This window comes from Candoia aspera, chromosome 17, assembly GCF_035149785.1.
Source record: "Candoia aspera isolate rCanAsp1 chromosome 17, rCanAsp1.hap2, whole genome shotgun sequence".
NCBI lineage: Eukaryota > Metazoa > Chordata > Lepidosauria > Squamata > Boidae > Candoia > Candoia aspera.
In genome coordinates, this window is record NC_086169.1 from 7,779,644 (window position 1) to 7,799,369 (window position 19,726).

Consider the following 19,726-nt stretch of genomic DNA (forward strand, 5'->3'; position numbering starts at 1 on the left):
CTGGACAGGGCTCTGAGCTGCAGTTCAACCTCCATTTTTATTTTCCAAAAAAGCTGGCGGGATCTGCGTTGAACCCAGGGCAAGGCAGGGACCAGGCAGGAGCTCCTTAGATATTATGGGACACATCTAAGATGCCCCTGTTTTAAAAGCAGACCCCTTTCCACCAAGTTTCCCATCTTGCACTAGCTTTAACGGCTGTTGCACAGTTGCCATTCTGCATACGGACTTCCTGTACAAACTCTGTAAAGATTAGAAGAAAACACGCAGTTAGGGCCACAGTGACACTGAGAGGAAAACAACAGGCAAAAAAGGCTTCCAGATCAAATCCATCTTGTAAGGTAGAGCAGTGACATGGCAGGATCCAGGTAAGTCCCATTTAATAAGTCCTATTTAATATCCTGTACAACTTGGACCAAGTAATTAAGCTAAATACAAAAGCTGATGGAGGGGCCATTGTCACTTATAACAAAGGAGAAGTCAGAGGAAGAAATGATTGAGGGTCACCTACAGGTAGTTCTCACTTAACGACCATTCATTTAACAATGGTCTGAAGTTACGACAGCCTCGGAAAAAGTGCTTTATGACTTGTGCTCACACTTACGACGGTCGCAAAACGTCGCACTACCCCCACAGTCACGTGATTGCAATTTGGGCACTTGGCAGCTGGCTTGCATTTACGACCAGTTGCAGCGTCCTGCAGTCATGTGATCATGATTTGCGACTTTTTTTGCCAGTTTCTGGCAAAAAATGTCCATTGGGGAAGCTGGGTGGTCATAAAAATGGTCGTAAAATTGGGTCCGGTCACATGGTGACTCACTTAACAACCGCACTGCTTAACCAGTTTTCCGATCCCTGTTGTGGTCATTAAGTGAGGACTACCTGTAGTGAAGCAACATTGGGAAAGATGTGGATGGACAAGGGAAGGACCTCTTCAGGTAGGATTGATCTCACATTTGATCCGGTTGGAATCTCTGCACTGATTTGAAAAGTCTGGTTTGGACTTTTGAATTCATTTGGAAATAGATGTGCCCTGTTTGATTGGATCTGTAAAATAAATAGGACATGATTCAGACACTGGAATCACTTCAGAAATGAGATAGGATCCAAATCAGATTTCCAATTCTGAAATCTCTCTGGGAACCAAAAATATTAGCCTATTTGCAGAAGCTGATGTCAGGAGCACTGATGGCGAGCAGGAGGGGGCCCCATCCAGGGGGGAAAACGCAGGCGCAGTAGCGAGGAGTTGAGCAGCCATTCAAAGAGACACAGAACAGACCTGCCTTGACTTTTGGGGTTTATCTGCATGGGTTTTCTCACACTTCTTCAGTTTGGTAGGATTTTCTGTCTAACGTAGCAGTAAAAAAACACTAGAGACCTACTCCTCGTCTCGGCGTGGTTCCTGCTTGTCAGGACAGCTGGTTAGATTTCCAAACTAGCCCAAGACTAGTTGAATTGGAGGCCTCTGATTAATTCAGCGCTTTGAAGGGGCTCAGAGTCTGGAGTCAGCCATGCTACAGTTGAGCGTCAAATCGGTGGAATCTCTGAATTCCAGCAGACCATTGATTTGCAGTTGTGCAGGAAAAGGTCCTGGATCTTCCATTCAGTTTACTGGGGTTCCAGCCATTAAGACAGAGAAAAATATCTTCCTTGCACTTTCGCCATGTTACTCATCCCATCATATTTCCAACGCACTTGTTTTCTAGCAAAAAAGTCCCAAATATCGTATTCTTTCCATAAAGAGGGCTGTTGCTAACCCTTTTCTAGCCACACCATAATATTCTTACTGAATCCAGAGAGCCCAGCTGTAGAAAGGCTTTCGAGCATTCGCCTATTCAAAGGGGCTTCCCAGATAACTCCATAATGCGCAGTGCTGCCTCCTTGCCTTGTCCTCTCCGTCAACACAGTGGGTTGCCAAGAGGGAGAGAGCGTGCTTGCATCTGGTGGCCACGTGGCTGACTATTAACTTTGCGTGACGATTTGGCAGGATGGTCCTGAATCTCATCCAGTCTCTGGATTGGATCTGATGCCTCCGATTTGGAGACAATATTGCAGCATCAAATATCCCTCCTAGGTGCTTGGTCTCCCTCCAGCTGCAGAAACAACCACCACTGCGATGTCAGGCTGGAGGACCTTCAGGCCTGCAATACGGTCCTTGTTCTGAGCTGAATTGAATTCAACCCAGTGCAGTGGACTGGTTGATCTGAACCGACCAGGCGATTCAGATTGGGTGAAATGGACGGTGGCAGTCGAAGGAGTGGGCCGCTGATGATATCTGGCTGACACTGCTGCTCTGGCCCTTTCTTCGTAGGTGGTCTACAAGAACAATGACTTCAAACTGGAGTTGTCACGCTTGGCCAAGGAAGGAGATCCCAAGATGAAGATCAACGGCGACCTGGTCTTCCGCTGTGAGAACGTCGCCGCCCTCGACCCGGTCACCTTTGAGTCCCCCGAGGCGTACATTTCCCTGCCCAAGTGGAACACCAAGAAGACCGGCTCCATCTCCTTCGATTTCCGGACCACCGAGCCCAACGGGCTTCTCCTCTTCAGCCACGGCCGGCTGCAGCCCCCGAAGGAGGGCCGATCTGAGCGCATGCACAAGGCAGATTACTTTGCCATGGAGCTTCTGGACGGCTACCTCTACCTGCTGCTGGACATGGGCTCGGGGGGCATCAAAATGCGGGCCAGCACCAAGAAGGTGAATGACGGGGAGTGGTGCCACGTGGACTTCCAGCGCGATGGGCGCAAGGGTGAGTAGGCCACAGAGGCTGCATCATCGGCAGGTCTTCCGTTCATCCAAGATGGGCAAGGATTGGGTCTGGGGGAGAGAGAAGCCATCCGGGTGGGATGATGCTCCAGCAGCGGGAGGGGGCCAAGCAAAGGAAGCCAGTCGCAACGGCGTCTTCCAGATCGGTTTCTTTCTTTTATTCTTCATTCGTTTTGCTGGGTTTATTGGCCGCTCTAGTTGCAAACGACTCGGAGCAGCAAATGCCCCGGCCTCCGTAAATTGAGTCAAAGACAATAGAATAAGAAGGAACGAATTGGTAATATCACACAACCTACAAATAACGTAACACCAGGAACAATCGGCGTATCCCAAATCACACGGCCCTGCATTCCCAAGGGGACAGGATCACAGCATCCCAACTCCAGGGCCAGATGGAGGAACCACGTTGTAACAGTCTCCCTAAAAACTGGGACAGCAGGGGCCCCCGGCTACGCAGGGAACGTGGTTTAAAAGATGGGGGAGCAGCAACAAAGAACGTGGGGAGCACGTTCCCTGGGTAGGGGGACCTGGAGGGAGCCCCCTTGACCCAAACTTGTAGGATGGGCAGAAACTGTTAAGAGTAGAGGCCCCTCTTAGCCAGGAACTTGGCGGTCCGGTGTGGGCAGCAGAGCGTGGAGCACTTGGAAAGCTTGCCCTCCGCCCTTTCCCCCTTCTGTTTTCCTCCTTGTTATTACCAGAGAGCTGGAAGGGCTATTGGCAGTCACTGAATCTCTTCTCTGATTAAACTATTTTTTATCGTAGAGGCTGGTCAGAGACCATAATAAAGATATTCATTCATATTCATATCTTCTCTGCAGTGTGGAGCTCTCAGTCCCTGCCTGTCCCCCGTTTCCCCTCTAGATTTTCTTTTCCTTCCCACAGGGGACCTGCAGGAATCCCTGGTTTAAAGCCCACTTGCCACGGGGGACCTGTGATTTCAACAGGATCCTTAACCGTTCAGTTACTGATCCGGTAACTGCGCTTGCATAACAAGCTTGGTCCATGATAACGCCGGTTAGTTTTTGTGTGGCTTATAGTGTCATAGGAACTCGGCCCCTGGGCTTGATTAACGGTTGAGGGGATTGTGCAATCCCAGAAAACAGGCGAATTTAACAACTGTGGAAGACCATGGTGCAAATTCAGTAGTGAAAGGGAATGGTGTAAATTGAGGGGAATGGTGTAAATTGAGCGTCATTTGCCTCTTGGATAAATGCAGAAGTGTTTTAATTAAGAAAAACTTCAAACAAAAAGCTTAATAGGCATTTAACGGCAGGCAAAACATTTGAGATTCAAAATGTTTTGCGCTTGAGACAGGTTGTTTGAACCTTATCGGAAATGTTCTGAAATACAAGAGAAAATTTTTTTAAATTTACAGAAAGATGTGGCTTCCGACTTTTAACAGCAAGGATATACAAAATTTCCATAATCAATCTCTTACTCTATATTAAACCAAAGCACCACATTATTTCTATAAGTCATTCCACTTTAACACATAAGAAAAATCACTAAGTACAGTTACTCCTCCCCCTTATATTAAAATAAAGGAAAAAAAGGTTCATATAAACCTCCTAAACATCTTTCTCCCCTCCAAAACATAAAACATATTTAATTATTCCTTTCCTACCGCTATTCTATACGTTTCTGTCTACCATAATAAGAATCAAATTCAAAAGTACATCAGTTGTTGTCTGCTATTATACTTAGTAGTACAACAATTTTAATAATCCCAATCTTAATAAACCCCAAAAACAAAGATAATTCAAAACAGTAATTTTTCCTCTTGTGTTTCTGCACTTCTTTAGTTTTTTTTCTTTCTTCGTAGTTTTTTCCTTTTTTGAAACCTAGTAAACTTTACTATAACAAAAAGAAATGTTCGGACGTGCACCCCGTAAGCATGCCGGGCGGCCCCTGCTTTGAGCTCGGGCGCTTCGAGCCGTTCTGAGCGTGAGAATGTTCTGTCCCTGCCCAGGATCCATCTCGGTGAACAGCCGCAGCACCCCCTTCCTGGCCAGCGGGGAGAGCGAGATCTTGGACCTGGACAGTGAGATGTACCTGGGGGGGCTCCCCGAGAACCGGCTGGACCTCATCCTGCCCCCCGAGGTGTGGACGGCCTTTCTGAACTACGGCTACGTGGGCTGCGTGCGGGACCTCTTCATCGATGGCAAGAGCCGGGACGTGCGCCGCCTGGCCGAGGTGCAGAGCGTGTCCGGCGTCTCCAGCTTCTGCTCCCGGGAGACCCTCAAGCAGTGCGGCAGCTCCCCCTGCCACAACGGGGGCCTGTGCCGCGAGGGGTGGAACCGGTTCATCTGCGACTGCGTGGGCACCGGCTACCTGGGCCGGCTGTGCGAGAGAGGTGAGGGCGGCCTGGGCGGGGTTGGGCCGGGGCCGGGCTGCAGCTCCCATTCTGGGTTCACACAACCTCTTGACCTGGGCTTGACCACCATCTGGCGGTTGCAATGGCATGACAACGATCAAGTTCTAGTGGCTGGCTTTACCCTGAATGAGGGGCCTTTTGGTGCTTCGGTTCGTGAGTCAATATATTTTATGAGGGCAGAAAGTGGGTTAATTTAGCAACCGAGCTAGCATATTTTGCAAACCTAGCCATTGGGTGGCTTGGAGTAAGGTAATCTCACTTTCCTCTTCTGCGTCCGATAGGCAGACAGACAGATACTCACTCGATATGCTGATATGAGTTTATTTATTAAACCACAATGGGCTGGGTTTGCACAACATGCTAAACCGTCCGCCAAGATTTATGAGCCACGCTGGCTGGGTTCACACAACCGGAGGGACCAAGAAAAAAAATCACATTTCATTTCGTCTGAAGTCATTGGAGTTGGGCGGCATTCATGTTTTTTTTTATGATGATGATGATGCATGAAGCAGGATACAGACAGCCAGATAATCCTAGCTGGAAGACAGAGCACTGTTTGCAAAAATTCAAAGTCTGGCTTTGCACAACAGGCTAAACCCTACACCCAGGTTGATATAGCCCCGTGCCTTGTCCCTAGTAAGTATCCAACCCAGTAAAGCATATTATGGCATAAGGTAACACCAGGTTCCCAGAACACACTGAGCAAAGCACGGGGATTCCTGCAACATCCCGACTCACAAACTATCCAACCAATTTTAGCCAAGCCTAGCCTAGCCTGTTGTGTGAACCGGACCATCACATTAAATCCTAATTAGTTCGGATTATATAAATCAGTCAAACCAGAGTCCACTGACCTTTGAGGCATCATTGTTAGCCCGCCTCCTAGGGTCTGTGACCACTCACCCTGTTGGCTGAGGCTGATGGGAGCTGGCGTCTGGCCACATTTGAGGCCCAGTGATTTAAGCCAGTGTTTCTCAGCCTTTGCAACTTTCAGATGGGTGGACTTCAACTCCCAGAATTACCCAGCCAGCATGTTGGCTGGGGAATTCTGGGAGTTGAAGTCCACCCAACTTCAAGCATGCTTGCTGGGGAATTCTGGGAGTTGAAGTCCACCAATCATTCTTATCTGTTTTGTCTTTTATTCTCTCTCCACTGCCCCTGGGGCAGAGGCCACAGTGCTAAGCTACGACGGGAGCATGTATATGAAAATCATGCTGCCAACAGTCATGCACACCGAGGCCGAAGATGTGTCCCTCCGGTTTATGTCGCAGCGAGCGTACGGCTTCATGATGGCAACCACCTCCAAGGAATCTGCCGACACCCTGCGCCTCGAGTTGGATGGGGGACAGATGAAACTCACAGTCAACCTAGGTAATCTGCTGGCCCTTGCCCTGCCAGGGACTGGTCCCACCCCCAGCTTTCAACCCTCTCTGTCCAGGGAGCCACACTATGGAAGCTGCAGGGTGTGGGCGACCACAACCGGGGGCTGAACCTCCAACTGGTTCACCAGTGATTTAATTCTGGTAGAGGATTCTTCAGGAAAACATGCTTTTTTGCAAATGCAAAATCCACCTGCTTGGGTACAGATGAAAATCCACTTACTGGGTTGGCCCTCAGTGCAGAAATATTGTACTTCTGGCTATCTGTTTTGGAAGGCCTGGGGACATTTGCAAACCAGCCATCCCAGAGGGGCTACTCATGAGTAAAGGCCCCCTCCACAAGGGAAGACCAGAGAGGTTCAAATTCTGAATATTTTCAGTTTTTTTATCCTGTTTTTTGTCTGAAACTTGTTTTGATGATTTCAGGAGTGTTTTGAGTCCAAAACAGCTGTGATTCAAGTTTGAGACAGGTGTCCTGAGCCTGGATGACCTCCAGGGTAGTCAAAAGAACCCATTTGAATTCCAAATTTTTCTTAATGTCAAGGAAGAACCCTTTCAAATTGAGACATTGTTCAAAGATCTGTTCCCACCCAGTCTTTGCTGAACAGGCTAGAAAGATTCTCACTGGGTAGGAGACATTGCCGCACCTGTGGGACCAAATCGATATTCATCCCCACCTGTGGGAGAGCCAAGTTAACCAAGAGGTGATGGACTACCATGCAGGCTGAGAACCATGGGCATCAAAGCCTAACCCATTGGTGGGAGGATACAATTTTAGGTAGTCCTCGCTTACTGACCACAATTGGGACTGGCAACTCTGTTGCTAGGTGCTGTGGTCACTAAGCAAAAACTCACATGACCACCCTGGACTTACGACATCACTGCCCATTCAGTTGTTAAGCAAGTCTCCATGGGTTGTTAAGTGAGACATCACATGACCGTGACTTGCAATTTTACTGCCGGCTGCCCCATTGATTCCAGATGCTGTGACAGTTGTAAATGCGAGGATTGGTTGCAAAGCTGTTTAGTTTTTTCAGCCATCATAACTCTGAATGGTTGCTAAATAAGGCAGTCAGTAAGCGAGGACTACCTGTAAAAATAATTCAGTCAGAGCGTGTGTGAAGATCACCTCCGTTTAGTGGGGGCTGGTAATCATGCCACAATGGACATTTACTCATGAGTAATCCAATGAATTGCCTGGAGAGGGTTTGCCTGCTCTATCAGCAAATATCACCATTAGTTGCAATCACTGGGAAGGGAATAAAACCTCACCAGAAATCATCGCATCAGGAGCCAGCAGCAGAGTGCCTGATTTTGCCTTCCCTGATCGCTTTCTCTGGCACTTGGAGGTCCTGCCTGTGAGCGGTTCCCTATGGAGCTCGGGTGGATTTTGATTTCTCAAATGCAGCAATTCCCACCCCCCCGCGCCCCCCCAGCCGCTCTGATTTCTCTGCATGTGGGATGGGATGAAAGAGCGCAACGTGGGACAGGTTAGCCTAGGAGGCGTCCCTCGAGGGTCAAGCATGGGCTGCAAATTTTGAGCCTCTTTCTTTGGAGTGAGGGTCCTTCTCTCCCTGCCTGGGCTAGCCAGGGAGGGGGACCAGGGAAGGGCAGATGCCTTTCTCTTTCAACCCCCTCTCCCAATCATCGATCATCGCCAGGGCCCAGGCTGAGAAAAAGTGCTGATTCTGCTTTCTCAGGACCCCTCCTGTCCTCTGTCATTGTGGGTTTTGACCCTTCATTGGTGCATAAACAGCCAGCCCAGAGCAAGCAGCCACAGTGACCCAAACTCAGTCTCTCTCCCCACAACTTCCCTTCCCTGTTTCCCAGGACTCCCCCCAGGACTCCCCACCCCCACCCAGGAATTCCTACATTCCCACGAGAGACGTTCCCCGGTCCTGTGGCGGTTTGCATCCACTGCTCTGTCGCGGTTGACGGCACGCTGTGGCCCAGCTGTGCAGCTTGCAGAAAGGGCGTGGGTTGCAGCCAAGGCGACTTGGGAGGGCAGGGGGTGGGAGGCATTGGGCTAGCGGGAGGAGGAATGGCTGCCCCCCCATTTCCCCCCTTTCTCTGCACAGCTGATCATCACAAGGGAGCCGCTTGCCAGCACTGAGGAATCCCAAGTCACAGGCAAATAAATCTGAAGTCTTCAAAGCTGCAGTTAGAAGCTGCTCTGACAGGCTGCCCGCCCATGAGAACCCTAATTTGGGACTGTGCACAAACCTGAAGTTTTCAGGCGCTCGGAATGGCCAGTGGTCCGGGGCTGAGGCCTCATGCCCTTTTTGTAGAACAGAGATTTTTTTAGCATTGTCCCCTGGGCATATTTGGCAAGGAAGGCTGTATGGAGTTCAGGTCCTCGAATTCTCCAACCAGTGTGGCTGTTGCTAAGAATTCTGGGAGTTGAAGTCAGTCTGCCTGGAAGGTGGGGAAGGCTGTGGTAGGCCAAGATCTGAAAGGGAACGATAGGTGTCCAAAACGTGCAATGTGATCTACGTACATTGGGATTTTAATTGAAATTGCGGGTGAATGTTGGGAATCTTTGACAAGTAAGCAATTTTATTCCTGGGGGAAGTGTTTCCCTGATATCTCCTTGTGTTGGCTTCAAGCTCTAAGACAGAACTTCCCAACCTTGGCAGCTTTAAGATGTGTGGACTTCAACTCCCAGAATTCTGGCTGGGGAATTCTGGGAGTTGAAGTCCACACGTCTCAAAGTTGCCAGGTTGGGAAACAGTGTTCTCTGATGAAGATTCGGAGAGAAGGAAGAAAACTACAGTTAGTGACTGTGTTTATACAATGCAACTCACTTAACTGGTTATTCAATTAATTAATTTTCAGTATATAATCATAAACTCATAGGGCTGTGTGAATTAGGTCCAACCAGATTTGTCAAATCGATTTGATTCAGAAAAAGGAAATTACTCTCATTTGACTTGTTGAATCAGTTCAGATGACCTCATTCAATTCAGTTCCAAACTCTGGTTTGATATGGGTGAAAAGAATTGACCCAGTTAAGATTTGCACAGCCTTGTATGAAAATTAACATGCTAAAACCCTGAACCAGAATAAAAGTAGCCAGGCTTAGCCTGTTGAGTGGATGCAGCCAACAGCCAAGTCTTTCACTGACTTGGGTAAATGCATGGTGTGAACTCAGCCCACGTCGGTCTCTGCTTTTCTTCCCTGCTGGATCTGACAACAGGCTTAGGGAATAGGGTAAATGAGAAAAAATAGTGGGAAACTTGAATTCCCGTTGCTAGACCCACTTCCTCTGGAAATGCTTTTTCCCATTAACAAAATAGAAATTATTTTTAAAAATGAAGAGTTTATCTTCCCATTTTAAACATAGCTGAAGAAAGAAGCGGTTTAAAAAAAATACTTTTACATGGAGTTTGCATCAAATGCTTTGTTCTCCTTGTTCTTCCTCAATGAGATTCAGACTAAAATGGAGTAAACGTCTACCGCCAACCAAGAATGTCCCCCTTCATGCAGATTTGGCACCCGCCAATGGACCTGGCTGCCCTCTGACCCCACTTACTGGATTGCAAAGCTTGTCAAAACTTTGGGGAGGGGGTTTGAAGACGCAGCATCTGCCCCATCAGTCGCTGAAGACGCACCCCTCTCTGCTAAAACCACCCGCACTCTTTTGTGCATAGATGGAAAGTCAACCAGCCCCATCCTGTTGGGTTTTAGTGGCCACAAACCAGCTGCGACCAAATTGGGGGCGTGTGTGGTGTGGATCAAGAGGCACCGGGCCCCTCTCTTCTGGAAAGACCACGAATTGGGATCCTGACGCCATCCTCAGTGCCAGAGCAAGCGTCTGCCTTGTTGCGTGCCCGTCCCCAGATGGTGGTCTGCATTGCTGTATTTTTGGGTGTTTGGTGACAGATGTTTCCTTGAAGGATATAAAACTCTCTCGTTCTCTTCTCTCTCTCCCCCTCCCCACCCTGGCCCCCCCGTCTCAGACTGTGTCAGGATAGGCTGTAACCCCAGTAAGTTGCCTTCTCATTTTTTTCTCTCTTGGAATTTCTCTCTCTCTTTCTCTCTGCATCCATTTTTCAACCCCTTCTCTTTTTCGACTTGCTTGCTTTTAAACCCGCAGTTTGGGGCTGTGCTTGGGCCTTGTGCAAGAGGAAAAGTGTGCGTGTGTGTGTTCGCCCATGCATCTGTGTACCAGGGCTTTTGAGGGAGACCAGCCAAAAGATGAAACAGGAAATGGGGAAAGGGGTAGAGGCTGGAAGAAAGGGAGGCCTAATCTTTGCTGAAGGAGCTGTGGATTCTCCCATCTCTCATAAGGAACGAATAAGACCTCTGCAGGATCAGGCCCACCGCCCATTTAGGCCAGCACTCTGGGCCTCTCAGGGGCTGGCTGAATGCCCTTGGGGAGCTAACAAACATTTTCAACGCATTTATTTATTTAGTTGATACATACACAATTAACAAGACAACCTTTAATCTGAAAGAAAAGGTTAAAAAAATTAAAAATGCAAACTAAAAATAGGAATTAAGAAAGAAGCAAAGAAAAGGAAAAAATCTACCTTATATTTTACAGTATGCGTTACTGTGGCAGAGATTTTGGGATACCTTACATTAATGTTTTGTATGGTTCATATTACAGTGGTGAATGCATTAGTAAACCTATGACTATTGATAAGGGTAAAAGATACCAAACCAAGGCAGGAAAGGGCTCCCTTCTAATACAGCCCCACAGCAAAGACAGGAGGCAGGAAACTGCTATCCCAGGGTATGTCCTACTGGCACGCTCATTTCCATGAATTCTGGGCATCCTCTTTGTACTAGGTGGCCATGAGTTCTAGAATTTAACTCCACATCACAAGAAGGAAGTTCTTTTAGGAAGCTGAGATTTTCTTTCATTTAGTTCTGCTGGATGATCCCGAGTTCTAACATGGTGAGAAAGGGAGAAAAACGTCACATTTTTCACTCCAGCGTTTTAAACTTTGCACCTCTCCCATCTCCCTATACCTTCCTTTGCTGCAAGGTTAAAAACTCCACAGTGCTGTGGTCTCCCTATAGCAGAACTTCTCTAATTCCATGTCCTTCCTTGATGCTGAACTCCAGCCCCCCAAAACCCAGCATGGCCAATGGGTGAGGATGATGGAGTTGTCTCCCCACATCTGGTGAAACATCTTCTGCAAATATTCCAGAGCCTTCAGGAGTGGATGTCAAGAGTAAATAAATGTTTGCATGCCCCAAAAGACACTGCAATGATATTTTCCACTGGCAGCATAGCCCCCCGACTTTAAATCTTGTGTTGTCCGCTCCCCCATGGGTTCTAAGGAACAGCAAAAAGCCAGGAGCCCAAAGGTCCCTTTCACAAGACCCACTTTCATAGCACCGTTTCTTCTTCATGAGGTTTTCAGCGCCACCCTTGGAGCTTGAGAGATCCTGAGGATAGAAATTTGGGGACAATTCAAATGACAGGGGGCTAATCAAAGCAGGGCACCCTCTCTTTATGTGTGATTTCCCTTTGGCCGTTTGGAGGGGTTGAATGGGACCAGGGGCTTACGGCTTCCCGGAACCTCCCCTCATCTTTTCTCTCGAAACTGGAGCACTGCTTCGGAGCAAGGCAGAAGCCGAAAAATGGTTGGGGTTGGTGAAAACTGGGTATCTTGGAGACCACTTCTGGAGAAGAAGACACCAGCTGTCTCTCAAGCAGTCTAGGGAAAGGGGGCTTACCCCATGGGAGGCAGATGCAAGTCTTGCCCAAATCTGGAGGTCTGATTTTGTTTCACCTGGAGGCAGAGGAATATGGGTAGGGATTTGATCAGGGATGTGGCCGGGCAACATTTCACACCTCATCCACTGCCAGACACGTTGGCTGGTGGCGGAGTTGGGACAATACTTCACAATGTATTTGACTTGAAAGGACCCTGCTGTGTTTGGGAAGACCCAAGTTGACCTCTGTGGCCAGTTCCCATTTTGCCCCAAGCAGATCCAGTCACCGCAGGGCCCAGTTAACGCTTGTGGTGGGGATGACTCAACTTCACCCATCAACCCAGCGTTTCTCAACCTCAGCAACTTTAACATGCCAGCTGGGGAATTCTGGGAGTTGAAGTCCACCCTTCTTAAAGCTGCTGAAGTTGAGAAACACTGACTAAACCTATTTTGCCCTTCTGGTCCTCCAAAAAAAGAGCTGGATGGAAAGAGAGCTAAGAAAGCAAGCCTGTCTGTCACAGGAGTTGCTGTTGTGGTCTGAAGCATGGATTGGCCATCATGGCCAAGCCACACCTCCTGCTCCTGGTCTGTCCAATGGAAAAGGTTCACCAGGGCTCTCCTAGCACAAGGGCTCATGGGATAGTAGGGAGAAAGTGGGTGGGGCTCTCTATCCCCCCAAATGGTGATTTTTGATCATGGAGTTGGGAGTCAGCTGTGGCTGATGGGGCAGGGTGGGGTTGGGGTTAACAGGGCTGCCAATCTGCACCTACATTTCCCTATACATCGAAAGGAGGTCACAAGAATTATCCTTATGAGCTGAGAACAACCCCATCCTTCACATTTGGGTCACCCCAAAATCCCACAGTAGAGACCTCGTCCGTAGCTGTTTCCTACCCTTCTGCAGAGGCTTTTAAAAAAAAGCCTGCATAAAAATTCACCATGAAATGCATTTTCTCCTAAATATTTTACCTCCAAAATCACAAGAGCTATACAGATGTCGTGAGAGAAGAAGAAAAACCAAAATGTTTTGTAGTGCATACGCCATTGCTTAGAAAATGCCCGCTGTTCTTTTACCCCCTGGAATTTGGAAGAGGCTGTACTGAGTTCCATTTTAGGATGCATCTGTTCCCAAACTGGGCAGTAGCCACCTAAGCCACCCACGGTCTTGCAGGCTGGCCCTTTGGGATGAAAATAACCCTTTATATCAGGGCGGGTTGATGTACTGATGTCTTAAGAAACAGACCACAAGCACTTCCAGGAGAGGCTTTTAGCATTCAGTCACCTGGTCTCATTTTACAAGGGGCCCGAACCAGCCTCACGCTGCTTGCATCCCTCTGCTGCTGCTTCCATCGTTCCGGTGTCTTTTCTAATGCAAGTTTGGTGTGATGGTTAAGGCACTAGGCTAGAAACTGGGAGGCTGTGAGTTCCAGCCTGCCTTATGACCTTGGGCCGCTTCCTCTTGCTCAGCCCCGAGAAGAAGGCTAGAATCCCGGTTTTGGGTGGAAAACTGGTTGAGAAAAGCCCTTGTTTGTTTTTGCAACCCAGGGACTAGACAGCTTTCTTCTTTCCCATGGAGATTTCTAATCTGCCCAACAACCCAAGGTGCAGAGGTTCCTGAAGCTGGTGATTGTCTGGCATTGATTTTTGCAAGCTTTTCTCTGAACCTGACTTGCAGGGGCCCCAAGGGGGAGAAAGCTGGTCCAGCTTCTGTGTCTGCTTCCTTTTGTCATCTTCCACTCAAGGTTCTTGACTTGCTCGTAAGGGTCAAGACAAACGCATAGGAAGGGCCGTTTTGGAGTCTTGCCCAGGATCTGTTCACCCTCTTCCCCAATCCCCTTTCTACTAGGCCCCCTCCCCTCCTCTACAGAAGCCTGCCTGGCTCACAAGAGCATGGACAGGTATGCCTTGGCCTGCAGAAGGATGCTCCGGGGCCACACCTGTTGCCAGGTGAGCCTGGCTGCAAAACTCTGGACACGCCCTAATCCTAGATGCAGGTGAGTTGGGGCACTGGCAGGCCCTTGGAGAGAGAGGGTTCTAGTGTTGACAGAGGTGGGCTTGGCTTGAATGAAGGTGTCAAGGGAAACTCTGATAGTGGTGTGATACGAGTGCAGAAAAGGAAAAGGATTCCAGATTATTGCATATATTTTTTAAACTCTATCACTTAACCATCAAGAGGTGCCAAACAGTTGCTTGGAACACATTGCTGGAAGGCTGCCAGCCTTACATTTTTCCCAGCCTCAGTATTAAGGCAGATGTTGTCTTCAGGCTTACCAGTGACATGGCACAAGAGTAAAAAGGGATGGTGAGGACAAAGGGGGAAAAAAACCTTAAGTTCCAATTCTCATCACAGCCTGCTGGGTTGCCCCGCACCTGGGCCTCTAGTGACACCCCGCATGTCACAATGGCCCTTGTGCAGAGGTTATGAAGCACACAACGTCGTCGTGGCTTTTGCGAGACCCCAGTGGACTCACGCAATCCCTGGATTACTTAGCGGCCCAGAAGCCCCTACCCATGCACGCGTACTGCTTTCTTTGCTCTAGCCCTTTCGGAGCGCACCCGGCCTGCATCTCCCAGAATCCCCCAGCCTCCCACAACATCTAGAGGTGGGGGGAAGTCAGCCATTAAACCAATGATCCCGCAGTCTGGAGTATTCACTTACCAAAGGGATTGGTAAGGAATTCTGTGGATGCAACCACACCAACATGGGACTTGTCTGCAGTGTGTGTGTGTGTGATTGCAGAAATGAAAGGTCTGGTGAAATTGTTGGCTGGGAATTCTCCCTTTCTTGGGCTGGGTTCTCTACCTGGGATCTGGGCCAGTGGGAGGGGTGGGGAACCCACCGGCTCTCGGGTCTCCTGGAGCACAGCTGCTCTTGACCTCACCATCCTGTCCACAGGTAAAGGGCCAGAAACTCTCTTCGCTGGCCACAAACTCAACGACAACGAATGGCACACTGTCCGCGTGCTCCGGCGTGGGAAGAACCTGCAGCTCTCTGTGGACAACGTCACCGTGGAAGGTAAGCCAGGGAGCGAGGAACAGATGCTAGCGACACAAGACTGGGTTCGGACAACCCTCTAGACTACCAAAAAGTGGCTGGATTGGCATGGTTTGGCTCCACAGTGGAGCTTTCTTGACTCATTTCAGAGGTCCCACTGTTTTGCCCGCTCTTCCGACTATAGATGCCTTCCTTTCCCCTGGGTTAAGGCCACCCTCTGCATCAGAAGAGGTGAGCTGCTGCTCGCAAATGCTTCTGCCTTGTAATAAAACGTGCAGTTGGAGAAGGGGAAATGGAACTCCTCTTTGGGGACCACTGTAGACTAACACAGCTCTATTCCTACCTGGGAGTGAAAAGCATACCTTTGCCATTCTTCCTTTCTGCCACAAGAGGGCAGCAAGCAATCTTGGAAATGGGTCCTTTTCTTTCCTGACTGAGTACCATAAACAAATAACCCGCTTTGGCCAGTAGGGGGAGATTCAGGACAAGCAATCCAGGAGTGTAAACAAAACAGCTGGATTCTAGTCCAGATGCCATTCTGCAACATGCAAAACCTGGTTTGCTGCGTTGTGGGTTGGCATGTTGTACAGATCCACCTATTTAGTCCATATGTGAATTACCAGATTGTCCAGAGCCAGCAAACAGGTTTAATTCAGTGATCAGGTTATGCCTGCAAATCCAGCCCACAAGAACAGCGGAAGCTGTTACAGATCTGGATTTGGAGTGGTGAAAAGGCTACAGAGAAGGGAAGCTGGAAATAGAAGCATAGCTAAGGTAGTGGTGTGTGTGGGGGGGCTTTGCCAGGTTTTTGAAAGCACCGGATTCATGCAGCATCCGCAACCCGGTTCCTGATTTAGCCTGTTTTCTGGATGCCCACTGTGCACAATCTCTCACTCTGAGACCTTGCTGGCCATCCACTTGGCATGAGGTTAATGTCTTGCCCTCCTGCCCTTTGCTTGGCCCAAGCAGGTCAGATGGCAGGCGCCCACACCCGCCTGGAATTCCACAACATCGAGACGGGCATCATGACGGAACGGCGGTTCATTTCCGTGGTGCCCTCCAACTTCATCGGCCACCTAAGCAGCCTGGTCTTCAATGGGTTGCCCTACATGGACCTCTGCAAGAACGGGGACATCAGCTACTGCGAGCTGAATGCCCGCTTCGGCCTCCGCAGCATCATCGCTGACCCCGTCACCTTCAAAAGCAAGTCCAGCTACCTGGCACTGGCCACGCTGCAAGCCTACGCCTCCATGCACCTCTTCTTCCAGTTCAAGACCACGGCCACCGACGGTCTCATCCTCTTCAACAGCGGCAACGGCAATGACTTCATTGTGGTGGAGCTCGTCAAAGGGTGAGGCTCCCAGGCCTGCCGGCATCTCGCCATCAAGGTCCGCCTAGCCCTGGCTGGGAGGGCCTTGCCCCAGCCCCTCTTCTGTGCCAGAGAAGCCCAGCGCGTTTCAGCCTGGAACGGTCACTCTGTGTTGTCCACCATATTGCGGTGTTAGTCCCACCTCAGGGCAGAATCTTCCTTCCCCCACAGCCATTTCCCCACCGAGAGAAGATTCTGTTCCATCCTTTCTCGCTTGTTTGGTCAGTCACAAATTCTGCTTTCATGAAGCATCTTCCCTCCCTCCCTCCCTCCCTCCCTCCTTCCTTCCTTCCTTCCTTCCTTCCTTCCTTCCATTTGTCCCTCCCTCCCCTCCCTCCCTCCCTCCTTTTTGCATTAAAAAAAAAAGTAATCCTGATCAAATTGCCATCCCAGAATTGCAGCGCCTCCCTGCATCAGCCAGTCCTCACACTGAGCTTTGGCAGCCCGTCTTGGCTCTCCAGCCACTCCGTCCCCCGTCCAGCCCTCAGTTCTCCTGTTGCAGCAGGGAAGGCCACCTTATCCACCTGAGACGATTGGCATGCCGAGAGGCCCCTGTCTTTGCTGAGGTCCAGGCTTCAGAGTTTAAACTTTTCCTCCTGCCCTTTGGAGCTGATGGCTGCGAGGCTGTTCTCTTGGTGCCCTTGAAAGATGCCTGATCTGGGTCGGCCTGTTTGCTCTCCTATCTGGGGCACTGCTGGTTCCTGCCTTGCCAGGTTCAGCCCTTGGAGGCCAAAATAATTTTAAAAATGGAAGTATTTATTCAAATATTTGGTGAGGAATTGGAATGGAATTCTCCACCTTGGTCAGCTGCCTTTCTCTGGATGGCCTAGCTTGGCTGCTGGTGTGAGTCGCCTCTTGCCCATGTTCTAATTTGGGCTGGAAGGTTGCAATTGAATCTCTCCTTTTGTTTCCTGATTCCTTCCGTTTTGGCCACACTGTAGGTACATCCACTACGTTTTCGATCTGGGCAATGGGCCATCGCTGATGAAGGGGAATTCGGACAAGCCAGTGAACGACAACCAGTGGCACAACGTCATTGTGTCCCGCGACACTAGCAATGTCCACACACTGAAGATCGACTCGCGCACCGTCACACAGCACTCCAATGGAGCCCGCAACTTGGACCTCAAAGGTGAGCCACAAACTTTCCCCAACGGGGGATCCTCCAGGGTGCTGAAGGGGCAACTCCTAGCATTCCCAACTAGCCTATCAGAACTACAGTGCCCATAAGCTGGGGACAGGGAGTGCCAACCTATGTGGAACCTATTAAGGTGGTTAAAGCTGCAGTTTCCTGTTAAGGCACCAGGAAGCGACATTTGGGCTTTCAGGAAAAGAATACCAAACTCAGGTATAAAATCAGTGGCCAAAAAATCAGGGGTAGCTCTTAAGTGCAAGGCTTGGGAAGAAAGATATGCTGCCAAAAAAGTGGTGGGGCTAGGACTTATTTAATCAATTAGTTTTCATCGCCGTATTTTTTTATTTTTCATTTCTGGAAAACGATATTGTATTTGATTATTCGGATCGTGGTCTGCGGTCTCCAAAACAGACCTGCTCCTAAGTGCATTTATTTAGCCCAGATGTTTGATGCCACTCACAGCATCTGTCCTGGCTTATCTGATCCAGCCCTGCAGAAAAATTATCCTAGTTTTTTTTCCTACCAGTTCTCAGTCAATCTGAAGGAAGAAAATTGTGTATCTGGCTGGAAAGGGGTAGCAAGTGATACATTGTATGTCTCCGTTCTACGTCCTGTACTGTGTGACATATTTATATATGACTCAATGAAGGGTTGGAAATTAGGATCACCAAATTTGCAGAGACTCAAAGATACAGGGGATACCAAACACCTTAAAGGACGCTATCAGAATTCAGGAAGATCTTGAGAAACTGGAAGAATGGTGGAAACTGACAGGATGAATCAACAGGGACAAATGCAAGGTCCTTCATGTGGGTGGGAAAGAGGAGAGGCATGAGGAGAGGACTGGAGAGACCATACTGGGCAGGAACGTATGCGAAAGGGTCTGGGGGTTGTAGGTCACAAGCTGAACCAACAATGATGCAGCTGCAGCAAAAGCTCAGGCAACCCTTGGCTGCTCCAGGAGAAGTCTGGGGTCAAGTTCAGGAGAAGTTATTGTTCCGCTCTATTCTGCGGGGGTTAACTCTCATCTAGGATGCTGTATCCATTTCTGGACACTGCCTTTGAAGGCAGCCATGGATAAACAAGTGTGTATAGCGGAGGGCAACAAGATAATGCGGGGCCTGGAGATCCTGTGAGGAGCTGTTGGAGGCTTTGGGGACTGCGGAGTGACGTGATGGCTGCCTTCAAGTATCTGTCGTGTAGACGGTGGGGCAGAATTGTTTGTGGTTGCCCAGGAGACAGGACACAAAGGCTTAAAATGCAAGGAAATAGATTTCAGGTGGGCATCAAGAAGGTATCTCTAACAGTAAGAGCCCTTCATGAATGAAGCCAACTGTCTAAGGAGGTTATAGATGATTGAAGGAGATGCTGGAGGGCCACCTCTTGAGAATACTGTGGTAGTGGATTTCTGTGTTTGGGCAAGGGATTGGACGAGATGACCTCCAAAGTATCTCCCGACCCTGACATCTGGGTGAACTTCTCACGGATGGATGGAGTCTCTTCTTCTCACAATGTCTATAGTGATGAGATGGCCACCGAGTGTCTTTCATGGTGGAATCCTCTTTCTGGTGGCCTTCAGCCTCCCTGCCTTGCACGGTCCAAAGGAAAGCCTTGGGTGACTTCTCTGTTGGGGAAAGAGGGGCAGCCAGGCAGGCTGCGAAGGGTGGAAATACGGTTTTGCACTTCCCCGGTTATGGAGTGGGCCGCGGGCAGCATTATGAGCATTTCCTTCCTTGCATCTTCTCTCCAGCCTTCTGCAGCCCCCTTGGCCTCCTACCCTTTAATTCAGCCCTCCGGGAAAACCCCGGTCCTCCCGTAGAGCTTTTTCCAATGGGGGAAAATGAGCAGCCAAGGAGGCCGCACAACAAAGGAAAGCGGGGTTGCCTTTCTTCCTCTGCGCAGTCTTGCCAGCTCTCTGCAGCTTCCCTGGCTTCCCACACACCCGCTAAAAGCCAAGATTCCAAGCTAGCAGAATGCGTACAAGTCTATGTTGGCTTGTAAGACAGTCTCTACAATAGAGACCCCAGTTTGCAGAGAGCA

General features: G+C 49.3%; 1 protein-coding gene across 11 annotated transcripts in view; it reads left to right on the forward strand.

Annotated features, from left to right (window-relative positions):
* NRXN2 (neurexin 2) overlaps window positions 1-19,726 on the forward strand; it is a 326,517-nt gene that overhangs the window by 149,444 nt on the left and 157,347 nt on the right. For 9 of the 11 annotated variants that reach the window (XM_063316920.1, XM_063316927.1, XM_063316923.1 and 6 more), the window contains 7 exons: window positions 2,309-2,747; window positions 4,734-5,117; window positions 6,306-6,509; window positions 10,477-10,503; window positions 15,084-15,203; window positions 16,149-16,533; window positions 17,493-17,683. In XM_063316920.1, the coding sequence (XP_063172990.1) occupies window positions 2,309-2,747; window positions 4,734-5,117; window positions 6,306-6,509; window positions 10,477-10,503; window positions 15,084-15,203; window positions 16,149-16,533; window positions 17,493-17,683 (1,750 nt within the window). The remainder of the gene's footprint in view (window positions 1-2,308; window positions 2,748-4,733; window positions 5,118-6,305; window positions 6,510-10,476; window positions 10,504-15,083; window positions 15,204-16,148; window positions 16,534-17,492; window positions 17,684-19,726) is intronic. The other 2 variants (XM_063316922.1, XM_063316928.1) reach the window with 1 other exon arrangement.